Consider the following 19,251-nt stretch of genomic DNA (forward strand, 5'->3'; position numbering starts at 1 on the left):
ATTCATGAAAGATATTGCGTTTGTCATACCGCTGCTATATCAGAAACCAACATCTTTGCTTTATCTCATCTGTCTTAATTATACAAATATTTAAGTTTCATGAAATGTGATTCTCGTTCCTACATGAGAGGTAGAAATGACAAATATCAGTCATGAATATGCTAAGTGCAGCATTGTACCTGTTGAACAGCGGCATTCCCTCCATTGAGAACAGCAATACCCAGCTTCAATGTAGGAGCAATCATGGAGCCCATCTCCCCTGATGAGATGTGAAATGGGTCACAGTCAGAGGATGTACATAAATGACTTTTATTAGATTGCTTATAGCATCCAAACTAAAGCAAAGATACTACTTACCCATTCGTGAGTATTTTCTTTAAGAACTATAACAATTGTAAATCATTTATCATAATTTATACGTCCCCTATTATACTGTTTTTCATCAATATATTATAGGTCTCAGATATATACAAAACATGTCTCTGAAGTGTTTGGCTCCAAATACCAAACAGATCATTGCAGCATCCCATAATCCCCTCTGTTTCAAAAGTGCTGATTCTCTGTCTGTTACTTTAGATGAAAATAAGGAGCCACTCCCCACGCCCCTCTGCGAGATATTTGGTTAAAAAGAACACAAAGGTGCGAGAGGAGGAGATTCAGGTGATCAGGTGGGCGGGTGTTATCTTGGTTGGTGATTGGCTAATGGTTACACAAGCCAAAAAATCGTTATGACATCATAAAGTGGCCAAAATCAGGTTTTTATATAAATGGATCAGGACAAAAAGCGAGAGAATCTTTATTCCTGAAACGTTCAGAATCTCTTTGCGCAGAGGGGGGGGGACACATGTTGATGGATAAAAGACGTGAAAAAGTGGATTTTGCATAATAGGTGACCTTTAACATGTTCCAACCTTTGCTGGCACTGATGGTTTGCAGGAGCATCTCAGAAGCTCCACGGCGGTGCAGCCGGGCCTGCTGGTACAGCAACTTCTGCTTCTCCATCTCCTTCTCCTGAGCCACAGAAACATCATTGTATCTCAATTACTGTTTTACATTAAAAAAAAAAGATATACTATAAAACTGTATACATCTTATAAAATGGTCAAATAAATGAATACATTTTTGTTTATTGAATAAAACCTAAATGTCAATTTGATTTAATAGCAGGGAAAAAAAGTGTCCATTCTCTCACTTCAAAGCTTTCCACTTCCTGTTCTTCCTCATCATCGTCCTCTCTGTGGCAGCTCTGCAAGATCAAACATATGACGCAGAGTGGAGATAATAAAAGAAATTGAAAATACATCTACATAGAAGGGGTACAAAGCGTACAAACTCGCTTCTTTTGTTATATATGGCAGGTGGCAAGCACAAAGACATGAAAAGATGAGTGAAATGAAGATTTGGACATACTCATATAAATTAAGATACAACAAATGAGATCTGTTATATTACCTTGGCCATAATAGCAGCGTAGGACTTATAGAGGCCGTCATTTCCAAGCTTACTGCGAACAAAGACGACAAATAAGATAACATTAGTTTTTATCTTGCTATGGACGATAAAGCGATATAGAAAATGGCTGTTAAATGACAGGGTCAATGTGTAGCGGATCGTCACCTGATCCATTCACAATGGTTCAAACTGATCATGTTAATTATAGAGTTGAAGCAGCACCAACTTGAAGTAGTGTGTGGATCTAGAGCAGTGTTTCTAAAACACCAAGGACCTCTTAACCAATAAAAAAAAAACACTCGCGGACCACCCAACTCCACAAATATCCCAAAACAATAAACCTGCTTCCCACTCCAACAGTATATAATAAATGACAGTTTAACCTTCTCTATATCGCCTCGTTCACACGTTAAATCAACAATACAAAGACCGCGGACCACACTTTGAGAAGCACTGATCTAGAAGTTGATCATTTTATTCACAAATCTACACTGTGGTATTATGCTTTTAAATCGACCATACCCAAACACCATAAACCTGGCTGATTTGATCACATCTCTCCAGCGGCTCAAGCCAGAGAGGCCTCCCCACTCGAATGTCTTCACTGTGACGTGGAGGGAAATGTTCATTTAAGATTATGCACTCAGGCGGAAAGTGTGTCTCTGCAGGAACATCATGAGACTATGAGAGCAACGTCTCAATGGGATTGAGGGACCAAATGATGCATGACTAAGAGCACCACAGGACATTTCTACAAAGAATTAAAAACATATTGCACATTGGAGGTTTTTGGAAAAGCAATTGCCACAGAAATGTGTTCAGGAAACAAAGAACCCTTCTGACGTATCTAATGTTGACCTTCTAGGTGATGGGTTGGACCGGTGAAAAAAGGAGAAAAGGTTTTTTACAGCATGTGATCTTTAAGAATGAACTCACACAGACCTCGTTTCCGTCAGGGCGCTTCGACTGAAGAGTGTAATGAGTTGCAGGAGGGGATCGATAGCTCTGGCACCTTCTCCCACATCCTTTCCTTCCTCTCGGTCACCTCCACACAGATCCATCACTCCTCCCCTCTGCATTCAAGAGAGAAGAAAGCCACTAGTGTGTGCTCTTAAATAATGTCACACACTGGCCCCACAGCCTCCGGGGTGACTAACGTTTAGACCCAGAAGGTTAGCCCGACTGCAAATACAGACTATAAAGTATACTCAAACTTACAGTACATAACATGGTCAGGTTTATGTGCAGGGGGAATAACTTAACATAAACATAGTTCAAAAAGGGCCATTTTAATTTCTAAGGTAGGGTAGGTCATTAACTTCAGAAACACTTGTTATATTCCATGGAATGCTCTTAACATCCCGATAGCAATGAATACATTAAATGCTTTGACAATAAATACATAAAAAAATGTAATCTGTGGAAGCTGTAAAAAGCACGACCAATCATCTGAGGCGGCCCGGCTAAAATAACTGGATGGCCTACCTGCCAGTCAGCCTTCCATCTCGTGTCCCGGGGAAACAAACACAAGAAACACCGGCTGTTGTTATGCCTGCTCACTCCGTTCTCCGCTTGTAATTATGCCGTTACAAGCTTCAAAGTTGTTTTTATCATTTGAATTTGGCGAAACGAGTTTAATATTCTAAAAGCCAAGACTTTGTTTATTTGAAATAAGATGAAAACAAACTGTAACGGACCCTGCCGTGTTATCTATGATTACTATACGCCTTGCATTCATAATTTCAGCCGGAGGGAGGGAGAGCGGCACTGAGGAACAGCAGGGTGCGAGTGAGAGCTGTCATCTTCCCTTTACAAGCTTCACACATGTATTGATCGTGTGATTTTGGCAATAAAAGTGTCATATTCTGAAAGCCAAGACCTTGTTTACTTCAAATCAAACAAAACACCCGAACCCCGAAAAACTAGTTTTTTTACACAAATCCACTTTTATTTTTGAAATGAGCCGTTGCGACTTCTGACTGATTTCGATAGAGCGGGTCACAGATGAGCACAGCCCTCTGTGGATGTCAGCATGAGCAAGAGAAAGGTATCTGAGGAAAATCGTGTTTTCCAAGAAAAGTGGGAGAAAGAATGTATTTTCACTGAATTCAGGAAACCACAATGTCTAGTATGTTTGCAGAACGTTGCTGTAATGAAAGTAAGCAACTTGAGACGCCACCACTACTAATTTCTTTGTGTGTGTGTTCCAAGTGAATCTGCGGCCCCCTGGTAGCCAGTACATCAATTATGTGGCCCCCATATCCAAATTCCCCATCCCTGATGTAGAGTAATTTTTACATTGCACTGAACAGAGTCAATGGCACACAAAACCAAAAGGAAAAAGGAATGATGGGCTATATTTGATATGTACATTTAGAAAATCTAGGTTATGGATGGTAGATGGCAATTTGTGTTTTTCTCCCAATTAAAAAATAGACCTGTTTTAACTCCTACCTATGTTTCAGATCATTTGAACCTTCTGGTGTCGATATGGTTTGCTTTCAACTCACAGCTAAATCCTCCACAAGCTTCTCCTCAAAGCTGTGGTCCTCTGCTGATATCCAGGATTTATTGTAGCCTTGAAGGAACAAGTTGACGGCTCTGTGCCTGGGGAGGCAGAAGAAAGAGACAACAGGAGTCTCACATTTGCATACACACATGCAAATAAGAGATAGACAAACAGGCAGCTTAGAGGGTCACTATTAAACTATAAAAGAGCTCTGATTAGACCAATTATAAAACATTCATCAAGGCCTCTTATGCTTGTTCTGGGTGGTGACACAGCTACAATTCACGAGACACAAACATCCAAATACTATTGCTATATCACCACAAGCCACACAGCCACAGGGTTTTCATATGATAATGTAATCACGTTTGTACCTGGGTAAGTTGTAAAGGGGAGCCATCCGCAGGCAGGCCACCACTGCTCGTTTCCTCTGTTTGGATAACACTCTGAGCCACGCAGGTTTTTTATTTCTCTGCGGGTGCTCCACCTGAACCGAAATTCAAAGATAAAGAAAGACGTCAATTAGAAAGTGTAATAGAATAGTGCACATGAACCCTAAGTGGTTTCAGTGGGAGTTTATCTTCATTTGTTTTGAAATTATCATGCATTAATATATTCAAAATAAATTAGCGTCAAGAAGAAAAACAATCTAACGTTTCTAATCCCCCTTGCTCTCGTAATGTTATGTTGTACTGTAGGTGTTGTAATATCAAACACTTCTCTAACAGTGCCTAGAAGACTCTTTTGTAGCAGGTGATACTAATTGCGTTAATGATGGCTCAATCGTAAGCCATGATAGTATGAAAGCATGCCAGGACGCACAATATTAGGACCCTGAAACATGGATGTATAATAAGAACTGGATACAGCGAGGGAGGCGGGGTCTCGTTCTTTCCTGGCACATGACAAAATGGCCCAACTTTTGAGAGAGCGAAACGTCACAGATTACCCGTCATGCCTTGCTGTCAGAGCAGAAGTACCCGTATGTGCGCTCAGAGCATGCGCAGTTGAGTTGCCCCTTAAGCCCCGCCCCCGAGCTCCCACTCTCAGATGCACGTTCATAAAGCCGAGGAAAATAACTCAGAATAACATTATTAGCATATGTTTTTAATAAGGGCTATACACATGTTCATACTGGGTAGTTTATTTAGTTTAAAAAACATTATCCAACGATTTACAGACGTCTCTTTCCCAATTTAAGTCAATGAGAAAAAGTCTTTCCGGGCCCAGCGACCGATATGGAAGTGTAGTAATGCCGTTTGGCCACAACGAATAATTTCCTCAGAGTCCGGCGCACTTCCTGGGGGCTTGCCCTGAAACTAAAGTAGCTACATGGAATTCAGCAATCATTCATTTTACTATTTAAACCTGTGTTAACAAGCCTTCTCTAGAATCTAAATAAAAAAGGCTATAAAAAAGAATCACTTAAACTTTGGAAAGCAAAAAATGAAATAAAAATACTTGTGTACTGATAATGATAATTTGTTTTATTGCTTTAAAAGCTCACCTGGTCAAGGTAATAAAGAACTCGAGCTATTTCCAGAATCCTGTCGACAGTCCTTTGGCCGTCAGTAATTGCTCCTAGCTGGCCTGGAGGATCTGTATAAAGGGACTCTTTCCTCAAGCCGTTTAACACCTGCAAAGAGAAAACATTCGAAAATGGATTCTTTTATATTCTCTTTTCTTTTTTTGTGTTTCAGCCATTCAATTACACATATTTTTATGAAGACTGCTGGAGGGTGAGAAATGCTTAAGCAATGAGAAACGGGGATTCAGAGCAAAACAAACAGAAGACAGAATAAGGGAGCTTGGTCTGAAAATAAAAGGCCAAAAAACATTAATAAGAAATCCAGTTGATGGGCTGAATCTTGCCATCCTTATTACTTTTGATTTCCTTTCTGACTTTCTCATATGAACCACAACAATACAGCAAAACACTTCGGTGAAAATAATCACTTTAAGAAAAGGCTTAATGATGGGCTGTGCAAAAATATAATCAAATGTCTGTTTAAGCTCATGATAGCAGAATGTGTGTTTTTTTCCATCACTGACTCATGAATGAACATATGTATGACTGACTCGTGAATAACTGGATAATGCACGCATATTTTTAACAGTTTAGTGAGTATGTGACACAGTGATGTCTCTGGTGAGCAATGAGTAATGAGATTATTATACTATGTTTGTTCCTGATTTGGCAAGCCAAGAGAGCATTCTTCAATTTCATTTACCACATACTTGCTGCCTTCTGCAAATTAAAAGTCACATGTATTCATGCATGGTGATGAATATGCAAAGTGTCTCCAGAATGTAGGAAACACTTACTTTGATTATACTTTAAGAAGAGAACAAAAAAGGAATTAATTCAACCAAGATCAAATAGAGATGCCAAGCAGTTTTTCTATAGCTAGGTAAGAGTTATTTATTTCAGAATTCCACTTACCATGTCAGTCAACAAACCCTTCTTTAAGGATTTTATTTCATACTGCAGAAATATTGTAATAAAAAACGAAATATGTTGAAATACAACTGATAATCTTAAAAATTATTGAAATACTTTATTAATGTTACGAACACAATAAAGATTGTTACCTGACGCTGAAGGCCATTGAAAACACGTTCTCGAATCTCATCTTCAGTGTTCTTCTGTTAAAGGCAGACAATGGCCAACATTAAATATACATTACATACCACATATCTATATTATAGGGCACTCACGTCCACCATGACCCTACAACACTCCAGATTATCATAGAGGCGAAGTCCCTCCCTTTCCGGGGGAGCTCCATGGGACCTTACTTCGGAAATATTATGTATTGAAGTCAATATATAGAGAGAAAGATTATTTTTTGATCCCGTTTGAATTGTGCCACGAATTACTCATATGATGTTTTTCAATTTAAAAGATAATTTTGCAAGTCAAAAAAATTAAAATGCGTCATAAAACTGTGAAGTAACACTTTTTTTTGTGTGAAACCGCTCAATGAACTATCTCGGCCGTCACGTTGGCACATTTCACTTCTTTCTTTCAGAATGAGGCAAAAAGTATTAAACGAGGTGAAAATCACTACAAGTCTGGGCATGTTGAGAACTGTACATACTATATACACAAAAGGGGAGTTAGTCGGTTCCGTAAGAGCAGGACTGGGATTCTGGGATTTGTAGTCTTTCTAGTTGCGTATTTTTCATAGTGTTATATTTCAACAGTTTTACGACAAACTGTGACTTTTTTTGACATGGAAATGATTTGTTAAGATTGACAAACATCATATGTGTAATTCGTGGCACAATTCAAACGGGATCGAAAGATACGTTTTCTCTCTCCATTGACTTCAATACATAATGTTTCCGAAATAAGGTCCCATGGGTCGGAAGTAGATGGGCGGGACTTTGCCTCTATAAATATACTCAGATGTACATGGAAGGTTTTGTCATCATGAAGGCTACACTAATCCTCGTACATTTCCAACTGACCTGAGAGAAGCCGCTCTTAGCCAACATGAAGAGGCTGTGGTCACTCGGAAAGCAAACCCTGAGTCCCACAGGGAGCAGTCTCTTCATGGACGCCACAATCAGAGAGGTGTGTGTGGAATACCGATCGCCTTTCCTCTTCACCCTCTTCTGCTCATGGTCAAACTATTTATTAAAAAACCATGAAGATTAATTAACTTTGAGACTTGACTGACAGTTGCCAACGTTTTGGTGATTGCCGTAGAAATAACAAACATGGCTGACCTTGGACATTTTGTCGTTGTTGACAAGGAAAGCCAAGTTGTTTATTTCATTTTGGACCACAAAGTTCTGTTCCTCCCATTTGAAATTCTGTAGTAGCAAACAAAGGGGGAAGAAAGATGACATGGTTTATGGAGTAGAATATTCACTTGGATAGCATGGACATGAAAGGAATAAATAAAAAACCCCGATGTGTCATCCTCACATGAGATTTGGCCCAGAATATAAAGACCTCTGCCACCATGCAGAACAGCTGCTCAGCGTCAGAGTTTGGCTCTTTCAGCCAGCTGGCACTGAGGCAAAACAAAACACATCACAGTATCATCAGGGAATTTATTCCAGTAAGAGTTAACATTTGCCTGAAATATTATCTTCAAATACCAATCAACAACATCCATTTTATTTTTACAATTTACTACAAGTTTTTTCACGAACATTGATGGAAAAAGTGCATTTCAAAAAGGTTTCTGCAAAGGGCAGAGGTGAATTACCGGTGCTCCTAGTGTCAATGTGTCAGAGTAAAAACAAGTTACACTCCATTGATTCTAAGGAATCTTCTAATAACTCTCCTGGAGCTTCTGGCCGAAACAAATAAGCTTGCTTCTCCACGTCTGAGCTCCTTGGCAGAGTGCCTTACCGATTAGAATCCACAAATGGGATGAGGAGTGGATAAAAGGCGTAGAGGTCTCGCACCAGCACAGTGAACTTCTCCTGTATCTGTAACTCTGCTTCGGAGGTATCACACCATTCTGCTTTCATCTGCTCCTCCTCAAGCAGCACACATTCGGCCCTCTTTCTCAACTTCTCCATCAGTGGCAGGAAGTGGCTCTTTAACAGCCCAATGTGGGCTTTGCATATAATCGGCTGGGAAAAAACTGAAAGATATGGCAACTGTTAGTAGTGGGAATTATAACCGAAATAAAGAAAATATCTGAGTAATGTATATGACTATAATACCTGCCAGCTGTTTCATCCAGTCGCCCTGGCTACAGCCGACATGGTTGTGGATGACACGGAGGATGTGGCCAAGAAGGTCACTAGCATGTTGAGGAATGACAGCGGTGCAGATCGGGCTGTCTGGCAGGCCCTCGGGGCCCCAGTCCCACCAACGAGACATGTAGCTGCACAGCATAGGCAGAGTGACCTCAGTGACATGGATGTACTGTGCCTGGCGAGCCCCAGCACCAGCTGCAGCATAATCCTCCACCTCCTCCAGAGCCTGATCCAGAGAGGGCAGGTAGGGACACATGTCCTCCACCTGATCTGCTAGCCCAAAGTCTAAAAGAAACAGAAATGGATCATAAGGCTGAGAAAACAGGGTAAGGATATGGGGGTTGGAGCTGGGGTTGGTTTAAACAGAGAACACTGATTGGTGTGTCAGGAGGGTTAGTTCATTTGTATTGAGTCTTTGTCCTGTGACTAATTAATTGACGCATGTTGTGGCACTTCAGTCACATATCTAATCATTATTAGGTAACGAAAATGACAATGGTTATTACCTTCTCTCTCAGAGGCACTCATGGTGTTGTAGATGGAGTAACGGTTGTTTTGGTTTAGAGAAGGCTCCAGGAAGCAAACAGGAAACGTCCCAGTCAGAGCTGCCAGACAAGCCCCTGCTGCTGCCCTCTGCCTGCACAGGAAGACTGTGTTAGGACAGAGGCATAGGGCTGACTAATGTACAAATCTAATCAAACTCTGTGGGGTAGGTTTGCTAATGTAAATGATCTGCCAGATACTTTCTGTTCTTATCTCAGGGTCAGAAATGTTGGTCACTTAACTTGAACCGTATACACTAATCAATAGCCTTGATGAAATGAGTTAAAATAAATATAGTTTAGATTGTTAAAAGAGAGAAAACAAGATTTCAGGAAGACATTATTTTCAAAATCGCTAACTGTGAATCACATAGCCATAAAGGTAGTACCCCTCCATGTAGATGCTGCTGCTGGTGCCAAGAGAGTGGAGGCTGTTAAGGATCCTGTAACAGTACACCTGGATACTCCCCACTGGAGAGGCAAAATCCAAGGACAGTAAGTAGGAAAGCTGATAGCGTGCAAACAGAGAGAGATAGACTAGTAGCTGGATGGCTGCAGATAATGAATGATTCCTGGAAGGTCAGGATATCAGTGATGTTGACAATATGCTCCTGCTGCTCTATGGCTATAACTGAGACACTCAAGGAGCTGGTTTCAAACATGTGGTGGAATGTTTATCCAGCTCCTTCACAAATGTACAAACTACTGAAGAACCATGTGCTAGATTGTGTTTATGTAATATTGTGAAGGTATGTTAACAATCTGTATTTGTAATTGTGTATCTAAGGGTGCATTCAAGGATGTAAAATGTATCAAAGTCGCCCTCACCCAGAAGGAGCACTCCAAAGTGTTGGTTGCCAAGATGCTGAAAGAGGGAGGTGAGGGTGGGCAGGAGAACAGAGGTTGTGAAGCTGAGAACCTTGGCAACTCCTCTAGCCTGTTGACTCCGACTCTGAGGCAAACAGACCAAGGTCACAGAGAGGTTTTCCACCGTCATCTCCAGATCAGCCGCGGCTGCCTCAAAGAATGAATGCAGGGATGCTTGGATAAACTCTGGGGCTGACTTCATCAATGCTCTAGGGCCAAAGGGTGGAAAATGGCAGTTAGTTTAGAGGTAAACTGCATTAAAGGTAGGGTAGGTCATTCACTTCAGATACACTTTGTTATATTCCATGGAATACTCTTAACGTCCCGATAGCAGTGAATAAATGAAATGCTTTGACAATAAATCCATGAACAAAATGTCATCTGTGGAAGCCGTGGCGCTGTAAAAAGCACGACCAATCATCTGAGCTGGCCCGGCTAAAATAACTGGATGCCTGTCAGCCTTCCATCTCGTGCTCTCATTGGTCATGTGCGCGTTCATGTGTGTTGGAGGAGGGGCTCTGTAAGGAAGTCTGAAGGAAGGGGCAGATTTTTTTCGGCTCCGTATTTTCAAATTCTAGCGCACTCGAGCTGGTTTCTCCATTCTTACCTACCCTACCTTTAAGTTATACATGTACAAATAAGGGACACAAAACATGTGATTGCCTACTTCAAAATAAGAAATGATATGGAGATAATAAAACAGTTTAAAAAGGCATCATGCAGTGTCTCTTTTACAAGCTTTGATAAAAACAGTTAAGTGGATTAAATCAGTTGCTAATCCATCCAGCAGACAAGTCTAAGAGACATCAATGTCTGCCGAGCCGAGATTCTACTTTTAGGGTCATGCTTCAGAGGCAGTGTCCTCAGGGAGTAAACGTGATATCAACCACAATTAGATAGCATCAGTGGCTCAATTACACCAGTCATCTCATCCTCAGACATGGTGGTGTGACACTGATGTGACCGCAGGCAGAGCGAGGGGATCGGTTCAGGCAGAGTGTGACGATAGTGCTATCTAGCTACCTGGCATCCAGAGTCTGAGCCAAGACATGGAGGCAGCTTGCAACTGACGACGCTTCGTTTCCTGGCAAAACACACACATACATACATACACCAGGGTTCATACACTTCTCCATGACCTTTACCTAATTTTCCATGACCAAAACAATTACTCATTCTCAGCGGTACCACTGAAAATTGTTTATTTTAACATGGTAAGCAGGAAAATAAGGTCTGCATATGAAAAATGTTGGTCCTATCTAAAACAAATCAAATAGTAGGCTTACTAGCTTCTACAGGCTAAAGCAACTGAAATCTCTCACCAGCAAAACACCTCGACAGTTAAATGCCATTTTACGTTTCATTACTATACGATACAGTATTTATTATCCTTATAGTATTACTATTTTGGCGATTAGATCAAATATAAATTATATTTGATGCAACTTTAGTTACATTTCCATGACTTTTCCAAAACTTTAGGAAAAATATTGTTTTTGATAACTTTTCCAGGGCCTGGAATTAGCATTTTGAATTTCCACGACTTTTCCAGGTTTTTAATGACCGTAAGAACCCTGCTACACACTTAATCCAAAATGTCCTCACACACAGACAAATAGAGTCAAATACAGAACATGCAAAAAACACACAAGGAATTTGATGAATTTCATATAATAACATATTAAGGAGCAAACCAAGGACACTAACAAGAGAACAAGTGATTGAGCTTAATTTCCACACCATCCTTACCAAAGAGGGACATCCTGTGTCTTACTAGAGCTGCAAGCTTACAAAAGAGGCTGGATGTGAGGAGAAGGACAAAGGCAGTGATGAGGAGAGGAGTGGGAAAGTAATTGCAGGACACAAAATCAGAAGAATGAGGCTTTTACATTGAAATAAAAACTGATAAAGGAAAGAAATAATTACACTTTTCAAAGTATTTGACAGAAAAGTTCTGAGGAATTGTCCTTCTACAATATGATGTGTAAGCGCATTTAAAAAAAAAACGTATAGTGAAATCCGCATACCATGATATTTGTTGGGGGTTAACACATACCTTGCAATCATCTCCTTTTCCTTTTTTGATGCATGGCTTTTATTCCCACTTGAGCAGTGAGAAGTGGGCAGGAAGTATGGACGATGGCTCTTCACATATTGTTCCAAGAGAGGAAGGATAACCTAAGTTGAATGGAGTAGTAGCCATATCATCAGTACAGTAAAGAGAGAACTTATTCAAAAGATACATCATTTGAAGTACAAGTACCATTAAATCAAGTAGATAACTCTTGATTGTCACTTGTTAGTAACATATTTCCCTTAATGCATCCAATTAAATTGTCTTGTCATCATGATTAGTGTTTCAAATAAGGTTTTGGGTCTTTGCAGTGTCTCTAACAACTTGAATGTGTTATAATTAGTCCCGATAAGGACCTGTGGGGAAAAGAGCTGAACATTTGGCATCTATTAGCTCTTGATATGAAGCACTGCCTATTTACAGACGGACAGATGGACAGGCAGGGATGTGAGTGGAGTGTGTGGCTGAGTGGGAGGTAGAGATCTGAGGCATGACTGTTCATGGTATCGGCTGACCAACTCAGTGGGTCCCATGAATGAAGAAATAAACCCTTTTCATTCGCTGCCTCCTTAGGGGCAGAACAGAGTGGGAAGCTTTAATCAATTTCCTGATGGCAATCGACACGCCCACAAGGATTTCCAAAATAGCTAAATAAATTACACAGCCACAAAGGGTTTTACTTAAGAGGGGTTTCCCATGGCAACCGTCTAACAAAACTAATTAGATGACGTAAATCAAATAAGAAAAAGGAGGGGGAACGAAAATGGCCTTGCAAGAGAGCCAAGTCAATGCCAGGGATTTCATATCAGACTGATATGGATTAGGACTGTTCAGATATGTAATTGATCTGAGGCAAACCTTGGGGAAAAAATGAATTGGCTGCTGGTGTGCAGCTCTCTCTCCTTTAGACATCTGTCCTCTGGCTTGCATCACCTCTGGAAAGAAAAACACACTGAAATATTTGATCAAAGACATCTACCGTGGTACAAGTTACAAAATAGTAACGTATTAATAATAAAAGTGTTCCTGTGTAATTCTCACGTAAGACAGACAAGTTCACATACCCAGGCATGCTGTGGGCTAGTGATGGTTTACATCAAATCCACCCTGAGGCAGACTTACTGAATGTAGACTCAAGACTCAATATTGATCAAATGTGAAGAATTCAAGTCCCAGACTCAAGCCTCACTAATATGTTCAAAAAAATTGAAGCGTCATCTACATAATAATAATACATTTTATTTATATAGCGCTTTTCACAACTCAAAGACGCTTTACAGTATGAGGGAGGGAAGACAAACAAGGACAGGCAAACAAGTAAGTATAGTAAAATAAAAAAATAAAAAGGCAGTCAAGAGGAAGTTGATTGAGAGGGGGGGGGGCTTATGGGTAGACAGAGTTGAAAAGATGTGTTTTGAGGCGGGACTAAAAGACTGTGAGGGACTCAGAGTCACAGAGATCTTGGGGGAGGGAAGTCCAGAGCCTAGGAGCTGCCACTGAGAAGGCTCTGTCCCCAAAGCTGCAGAGTGTGTGGATGTGGGAATGGATAGGAGTCCGGCTGCGGTGGATCTGAGGGACCGTGGGGGTTGATAAGGAGTGAGAAGGTGTGTGAGATAAGGGGGGGCCAGATGGTGGGGTGCTTTGTAGGTGAGGACCAGAATTTTGTAGTGCGATGGGAGACAGGAAGCCAGTGGAGGTCTTTGAGGACTGGGGTGATGTGATGATGTGATGAGATAAGATATTCATATCTTTGGGATGTATTATTGAACGTTTTACATTTCCAATAAGGGAAATGATCATCATACCCAGCTCCAACACATGCTCCTGGGCCTCCTCAGTGTGAGCCAGCAGCTGCTGAAGGAGAGTGAAGCCAAAGCAGTTGGCTATGGCTGGAAAGTCCATCTCGGCTGTCTTCCGATCCCTGTAGAGGAGGTGAAACCATACAGGGGAAATGAAACACTGCTGCTAGAAGACAATAAGCTTTGTCATTAATTTATAATCTGGACTATGAATTTTCAAATGTCTAAAATTGCCTCTGCACCAGTGTGAAATGAAGATGGGTTATACATAGGGATGCTCCGATCAATCGGCCGCCGATCGACATCAGCCGATACTTCCTCAAGCATCCCTAGTTATACATCTTTCATGCTGTATTACATTGGCCTTTAGCAAAGAAAGCTCATTCTTTATTATGCACCTCCACAAACTATAGCCGTTCAGCTGAAGGAACTTGAGAGCATCCTGCGCTCTTTCTCTGAATTTGGTCTTCTCCTTGGCTGTCAGAGTATCATAGGGTACAAGCATTGGATGGTTTCCTCCTGAAAACAGAAGTTGGTCAAATTCATTAAAACTGTTGCTAACAGTTCTGTGGCCCCTGTGGGAACACGACTTATAGAAATAGAAACAGGACGCATCATAGAAGTATCAGAAAACCTTTGCTCTCCAGCTCTAATTTCTTCTTCTTAGCCCAGGCATTGTGGTAGTTTTCAGCCAACTGTAAAGCCATAGCCTATAGGAACAAAGAAAAAAGTTGGATCTATTTACTCTATCTTTGCAACACAAGTTTTATCACAACATTTGTAAAAACAAGTTTGCTAGAATTACAGAAGCATGGCAAGTATACATTCCGAACAAATATATCAGCTCCTCCCAATCCGCTTTATTTCATAAATATATAAAACTCACTAATAAGACATGTAAATAAAAACACAAAAAAACAGAACTATAACTCCTTTAACCCTTTTGTCGTGTTCGAAAGCTGTTACCGTTCATGGTGTTCGTGGGTCAATTTTGACCCATGATTTATCTCAGTCCAAAACACACACAAATAATGACTATCATCCAATATTGTTTTAACTAAAAACCAAAACACATTACACCACATATTGCACACGTGCATGTTTGTGTTCAGGTTCAAGTGTTAGTGTACATATTCTTTGAAAAAGGTCGATTTCCCGTGGGGGGAGGGGGGCAGAGGGAGGGGAGACCAGGTGCATGTTGCGAAAAACGATTGTTACAGTTGATGAAGGGGGTGAGAGAGGCGTGTCTAAAGTCAAAGATGAATCTTGATTGGGCCAAATTTGACCTCGAGTCACCCAAAACAATTCTGCTGGGTCTCCCCAGACCAGAACACCAAATTATACACTTTGTTTTTTAGAGACCTTCAGACTTGGCAAAAATTGTCAAAATCTGTTTTGCAGTGTTTATACAGTATGGCTGTTGTGGAGGATATCATGAAGCCTTGTTCTGATAAAAAAAAAACTAGAGCGTAGTTGAAACGGGTCACGGGAGACCCAAACACAACATAAGGGATAAAGAAGCAGACAGTATCCTAATAGATCTCCAACAAGGAAACTACTTTTGGCAAGGAAATGCATCAAAGAAAATGGGTCCAGTATCCAAAATACGATTACACAGCACTCCAACATGTAACCAATGGGAGATGATTTATATCTTTAAGGTAACTTCATTTTTCAGGCACTGAAATTTGTGTCAGTTTATAACTGCACAGACTCAAGCCACTTACATCTGACCACTCACAATTATGATCCTTCGTTTTGTAGGCATTTAGTATCATGTCTTTGCCTTATATAGAACAACATTGGTAACAGGTGTGCTACTAGCTCTGCTGATCTGGTGTCAAGATTAAAGTAGAACAAAGGTTTGAAATACTTTAATGCTAAATAAGGCAGGATTACTCACACACTGGTCCCATGATAAGGTGATGCTGCTCATGTCCATTGGTTTAGGGCTGAAGGTTGATGCTCCTTCAAAAGAAAGCTATAAGAGACAACCATTGTTTGTCAACTCTTGAATGATAAAAAAAAATGTAAAATCAAAGTGGCTGAACACTTTAAACAAAAAAAAGAAGTTAGTAGGAAATGCAGTGGGGGAAGTGTTTGGTGGGGAAAGACCATAGACTGTATATATAAAGGGAAAGACCTACATTTGAATACAACAGACGTATGGCGCCCTAAGGCTGTGTGAATGAGGCCTTTTGAGTACCTGTCCAGACTGAGATACTCTGCGTGTAACGGTATGCGTGCCGAATGCTTCTCCTTCTTTGGTTCTCTCTATAGTCCATCCAAAGGCCAGCATACTCTTTATGGTTTCTTTAATGGCCCAGCGGTACGCCTCCTTTTCCTAGAAAACTCAGAAATATCAATATACCCTTATAAAAAAACTGAACTTAGTAGGTCATTGAAGGACAGCAGATAATGGGAAAAAACCATTTCAAACTACTTTATTTTATTATTTCAAAAACTGTTGTAAGCTCCATACCCCAAAGACCTAAAAACCAATGCATTTCATATTTTATATTACACACCGTACATTGGCTATGATAGCGCCTAGGGGTGTTCTCACTTCACTGCTTAACTTTATTGTATTTTTGGACTTCTTACTCTACCTTCTCAGCCAGAGCCCTGTATGGCTTGAGGCGAGGGTGAACCTTGGTGTTCTCACATTGCTGCTCCCCGTGAACCCAGCCGTTGGCAAACTGACAGAGATAACATACAGATTCAGGGTAAAAGTACACATAAGAAAATATGCAGGCATCTATAAATTACAACACAGACATGATGTGTTGACACTGTGAAGCAGACATATTGTCATGTAAATATATTCCTAAGTGGTTCAGTCACCACCAGGATATCATACATCAACGTAAACCGGTCCTTCGGATTTGAACAAATACATTCAGATGTTACCTTGTCCAGGGACCACTTCTCATGAGTGTGCTCCGCGTACTTATTCACAACAAACTCCAGTCTTTCTGGCACTGAAACACTGAAACAAAAAAAAACACATCATGTAGCTCTATCCTCCAGTAACACATTTGAATATAATTGTGCATTATTATTGGAAAGATGTTCTTAGAGCGTGAAGATACATTATCATGTGCACAGCTGTAGTTTCATTTATTTTTTCATTTAATGATTTTGCTCAGTTTTTTGGAAGCATATTTTCTGTGTCCAATATGTTGTGCATGCGACGATATCTCAGCAGCCAGACATTTAAATTAAAAGGGTATATTGACATACACTTCAAAAAGTATTGCGTCTCCTGACATTTGAAAAATACAATAGGCCATATGGGGATATTGATAACAAATGGGTCAATTGTTGAGCCCAATGCTGTTTAAAGTATATTCTCTTTACCAAATTACAGTTTACATATTTCCTAGAGCAGAACAAGTCATTGAAAATCAAAAAGGTGTTATTCTTGATCTGTTATCAATAAATATCTCTGGTCAGGATCTTACCTTGAGGTATCTACAGGCTGGGGGTCAAAGTGTCCTTCTGTGTCCATTGAGGCTTTCCTCTCTGTATCCGACGGACAGCTTGAGTCCATGTGGTCAGGAGGAAGAGCCATGGACACGGCAGCCAGGCACTGGACACACAGCCCGAATAACTGAGGCTCATAGGGCTGTAGAGTTAGAGAAAGATAGGATACATATTGTAGGAGGAAGTAAAGATAAAGACACAATGGGACAGTGTTCGGGGGAGATGGGCAACACAATTGTTTTAATGAGATATAGTGTACATTTCCAAAAATATGTCCTCCTGTTCCAATATTTGTAAAAGAAAAAAGGAGTAATACATAAAAAGTTGTTGTGCACCATCTCCATTTTACAAAAATATATGTATGCCCAAAGAGGAAGCAAAAAAAATAAGCCCTGTATGTTAACATGACATGGTTGATACATTTAAAAGAGGTAATGTCTTAGGTTCAAATAAACACAGGAGAGGGTTTATTTGAACCAAATCCGGCATAATGAAGCGCTCACATCCAATTGCAGTACATGCACTGCAACTTTACATTTGGTTGATATCGGTTAAGCCTTGGCTTTGGTTGCTTTCTGCAACAACAACAATGTGTTCTTGCTTTGAGCATGCGTCTGGATTTTACAAACAGAACACTTTTCAGCTAAGGGAACCCGTTTATTTAATTAATTTAATGACACATTATTTCAGATACATAGACCTAGCCTTCATGAAGAAACACTTCAGCTGAAAAACTATCTAGCTGCAAATCATTAAGTGTTGTGCAATAAATAGGGATACAGAAATACTGTGCACCTAAGCTACACTACACACTCTGCAGAGAGTCTTCTTTGCAAACTGAATTTCAAGGATTTTTAATGCAAGTCTCCAGTGGGGCTGGAATGATCCTTTGAGCTTGAATCTTTTATGTATCGATGTTCTCAATCCATCACGTAACGATCATTTCAGAAATATGCTGGTACATGTCAACTGAGGAAAGATTCAGTTACTGCTTACGTCTCTCACACTTCAACCAACGCTGTTCAAGGATGGAGGGCTTTATACTAGGATGTAAAAAAATGTACTCGTAATCACAAGTGGGTTTTTATCTTCCTCCACTCGGGTTCTTTGAGGAGTTCACTAAGGACGAAGATCAAATGAAGATTCTGATATCTCTCCGGAAGTACGATTTGAGGAGAATTCAAAGAAGAAAAGATCAATTAAGGGCTGTAGATAATAGTCATTTTGAGATTGCCACAGGTATTCAGAATAGATTACCTTCTTTGCCAAGGCCTTAAACACGCCCCAGAACAACTTTCTCGACAGGTGGAGCTCCTCTTCAGAGGCCAGAGCCTGCTCACCCTGCCCTGCAGCCAGCGAGTAGTACTTCCACCTTTGCTCGTAGTGACCGGTCAAGAGCTGGTGGATCATAAAATGTATAATTTATCAAGGTGAACCAATTTATTTTCTGCTCTACTGTAGTGAACTGCAATTTGTATATTAACCTTTAGTGGCATGTTGCTGTCGTCTGTGAGATGGGGAACATCGAAGACAAGGCGTCGAAGGAGAGGCTGCATCATAGATGGTTGGAGTTCACTGAGGACACAGATGCATGAAGAATTAGACACACACACACACACACACACACACACACACACACACACACACACACACACACACACACACACACACACACACACACACACACACACACACACACACACACACACACACACACACACACACACACACACACACACACACACACACACACACACACACACACACACACACACACACACACACACACACACACAC

At 40.6% G+C, this 19,251-nt stretch overlaps 1 protein-coding gene across 1 annotated transcript in view; it reads right to left on the minus strand.

The window, feature by feature from the left end:
• ryr2b (ryanodine receptor 2b (cardiac)) overlaps positions 1–19,251 on the minus strand; it is a 76,371-nt gene that overhangs the window by 17,786 nt on the left and 39,334 nt on the right. Inside the window, exons 49-79 of the mRNA XM_079689963.1 lie at positions 18,939–19,029; positions 18,712–18,852; positions 17,433–17,596; positions 16,879–16,957; positions 16,578–16,667; positions 16,175–16,312; positions 15,872–15,949; positions 14,602–14,678; positions 14,367–14,489; positions 13,975–14,090; positions 13,028–13,104; positions 12,152–12,273; positions 11,845–11,894; positions 11,119–11,179; positions 10,057–10,304; positions 9,618–9,699; positions 9,193–9,323; positions 8,651–8,971; positions 8,331–8,568; positions 7,899–7,986; positions 7,697–7,783; positions 7,436–7,597; positions 6,554–6,607; positions 5,469–5,597; positions 4,336–4,448; positions 3,963–4,059; positions 2,395–2,525; positions 1,453–1,504; positions 1,193–1,246; positions 912–1,011; positions 180–259 (exon numbers count right to left, since the gene is read on the minus strand). Coding sequence (XP_079546089.1) covers positions 180–259; positions 912–1,011; positions 1,193–1,246; positions 1,453–1,504; positions 2,395–2,525; positions 3,963–4,059; positions 4,336–4,448; positions 5,469–5,597; positions 6,554–6,607; positions 7,436–7,597; positions 7,697–7,783; positions 7,899–7,986; positions 8,331–8,568; positions 8,651–8,971; positions 9,193–9,323; positions 9,618–9,699; positions 10,057–10,304; positions 11,119–11,179; positions 11,845–11,894; positions 12,152–12,273; positions 13,028–13,104; positions 13,975–14,090; positions 14,367–14,489; positions 14,602–14,678; positions 15,872–15,949; positions 16,175–16,312; positions 16,578–16,667; positions 16,879–16,957; positions 17,433–17,596; positions 18,712–18,852; positions 18,939–19,029 — 3,574 coding nt within the window. The remainder of the gene's footprint in view (positions 1–179; positions 260–911; positions 1,012–1,192; positions 1,247–1,452; positions 1,505–2,394; positions 2,526–3,962; positions 4,060–4,335; positions 4,449–5,468; positions 5,598–6,553; positions 6,608–7,435; positions 7,598–7,696; positions 7,784–7,898; positions 7,987–8,330; positions 8,569–8,650; positions 8,972–9,192; positions 9,324–9,617; positions 9,700–10,056; positions 10,305–11,118; positions 11,180–11,844; positions 11,895–12,151; positions 12,274–13,027; positions 13,105–13,974; positions 14,091–14,366; positions 14,490–14,601; positions 14,679–15,871; positions 15,950–16,174; positions 16,313–16,577; positions 16,668–16,878; positions 16,958–17,432; positions 17,597–18,711; positions 18,853–18,938; positions 19,030–19,251) is intronic.

The sequence above is a fragment of the Notothenia rossii genome (genome assembly GCF_949606895.1).
Source record: "Notothenia rossii genome assembly, chromosome: 6".
Classification (NCBI taxonomy): domain Eukaryota; kingdom Metazoa; phylum Chordata; class Actinopteri; order Perciformes; family Nototheniidae; genus Notothenia; species Notothenia rossii.